The following is a 1,642-nucleotide window of genomic DNA, read 5'->3' on the forward strand; positions in this document are numbered from 1 at the left end:
GGCTGCCAAAAAATCATGGTTTTTCTAGGATTCAAAAGCTTAGATTCTAGGAGAACATTCACCCATAGATAAACCTTTACTTTTCATTCATTCCCACCCCAATACTTGCCTCTTTTTAGGCACTTAGCTTCATTTCATTGATTTGCAGCACACATTTTTATTTATACTTACAGCTTTTTTTTAACACAAAAAACAGTGGGTGTATATACAGAAATAGTGTGTATATGCTATTTACTTTGACCATTTCAATTCTTACCCAATATCTCCCCCAAATTTGGGATAAATTTGCTTTAACATATAACTCCCCCAAATTTAGGACAAATTTTTTTTGAACCAAGCTTTATGTGGATGATGCTCTCCTATAACCTAAGACAAGGTATTAGGAGATAACACTATATAGGCTCAAGGTTCAATCAATCAATAATTCATTCAGCTCAAACTGGGTGCAAGGGATAAATCATTCAAGCACAAGGTCAGCTTTTTGGCTAAGTAGCTATCACAATCAAAACGTGGCCTTCATCATCCTCAATTCATGCATTCAGTCCATACTTCAGAGATTCATGCAAAAATTAGTACTAAATGATAGTCGTTTCTCTCAAAATTTAAGGATCACACTCTCACCGGGATACGGTCAATGCATTCCTTCACAATCAATCTGACAAACTGACTAACATTTTCAGTCATACTTCTAATCACATGTTCTTTTTCTTCTAATGGCTACAAGCTTGATCAAAACAAACATCTAATCATTCCAGTCCACTCAATTCATCCATTTTCTCATTCAAGTCATTCACAAACACTCATTTTATATCAAGCAAATCACTTAATATCATAACTGGAATTTAAATGACTGAAATTTAAATGACTGAAACATAAAGCAACTAAATAACTAATAACTAAATTGTTCATGATTTGTAGAAATTAAAACAAAACCAAATTTAAACATCCTGCTCATCCTGTGGCTGATCTTCATTTAAATCCAGCACTAGAGCAGCTGGTGCATCCTGAAGAATGGGCTGCTCTGGCTCCATGGCTGGTGCTGATAGCATGGTGTCCTCAGAAATAGGTGCTGGAGAGATAGGAACTGGAGAATTAGGCTCCTGAGCTGTTGCTTCCTCCTGAGCGACTGGATCAGCCTCAAAAATAAATGGCTCAGGAGGAACAAGTTCATCCTCTCCATCTGGCATAGGCTCCTCTGCTGGCACAGGCTCTTGGGCTGTGGAGGCCTCACCCCCTCCAGAAGGAGAAGGTTGGACTCCTGGCCAAGCCACATGTGCAAGCAACTCCTCCATACTCATAGCTGGTTGCTGGCCAGAGCTCTGTAACCTCTGTATGATGATGATCTGGCCTCTGTGCAAGCTCTATAGCATAGCAAATAATATCTCAGAGGTGAATGAGGAGGGTCCTGTAGGAGGAGCTGGAATTGATGGAATTGGCAAGGGAGCTGCAGTAGAAGAAGATGGAACAGAGTGGAAGAAGCTATAGAAGAATCTGGTAAAGTAGATGAAGAAGGAGCAGAAGTATTTGGTGCTGCTGAAGTAGGGGGAGCCTCAGATCTCTTACCCCTAGCCTTCCTTGGCCCTCTGAATGTCACTGTTGGATCTTCTAGATTCCAATAGTTCTTCTTTATATATGCCAAGTT

The 1,642-nt window shown here is 40.0% G+C and overlaps 1 protein-coding gene across 1 annotated transcript; it reads right to left on the bottom strand.

Moving 5' to 3' along the window:
- Positions 1-938: 938 nt before the first annotated feature.
- LOC106796117 (C-hordein-like) lies at positions 939-1,292 on the bottom strand. The gene has a single exon (XM_014767676.1). The coding sequence runs from the start codon at positions 1,290-1,292 to the stop codon at positions 939-941; it is 354 nt and encodes a 117-aa protein (XP_014623162.1).
- Between the last annotated feature and the right edge of the window lie 350 nt (positions 1,293-1,642).

Source organism: Glycine max, chromosome 15, assembly GCF_000004515.6.
Source record: "Glycine max cultivar Williams 82 chromosome 15, Glycine_max_v4.0, whole genome shotgun sequence".
NCBI classification, from domain to species: Eukaryota; Viridiplantae; Streptophyta; class Magnoliopsida; order Fabales; family Fabaceae; genus Glycine; species Glycine max.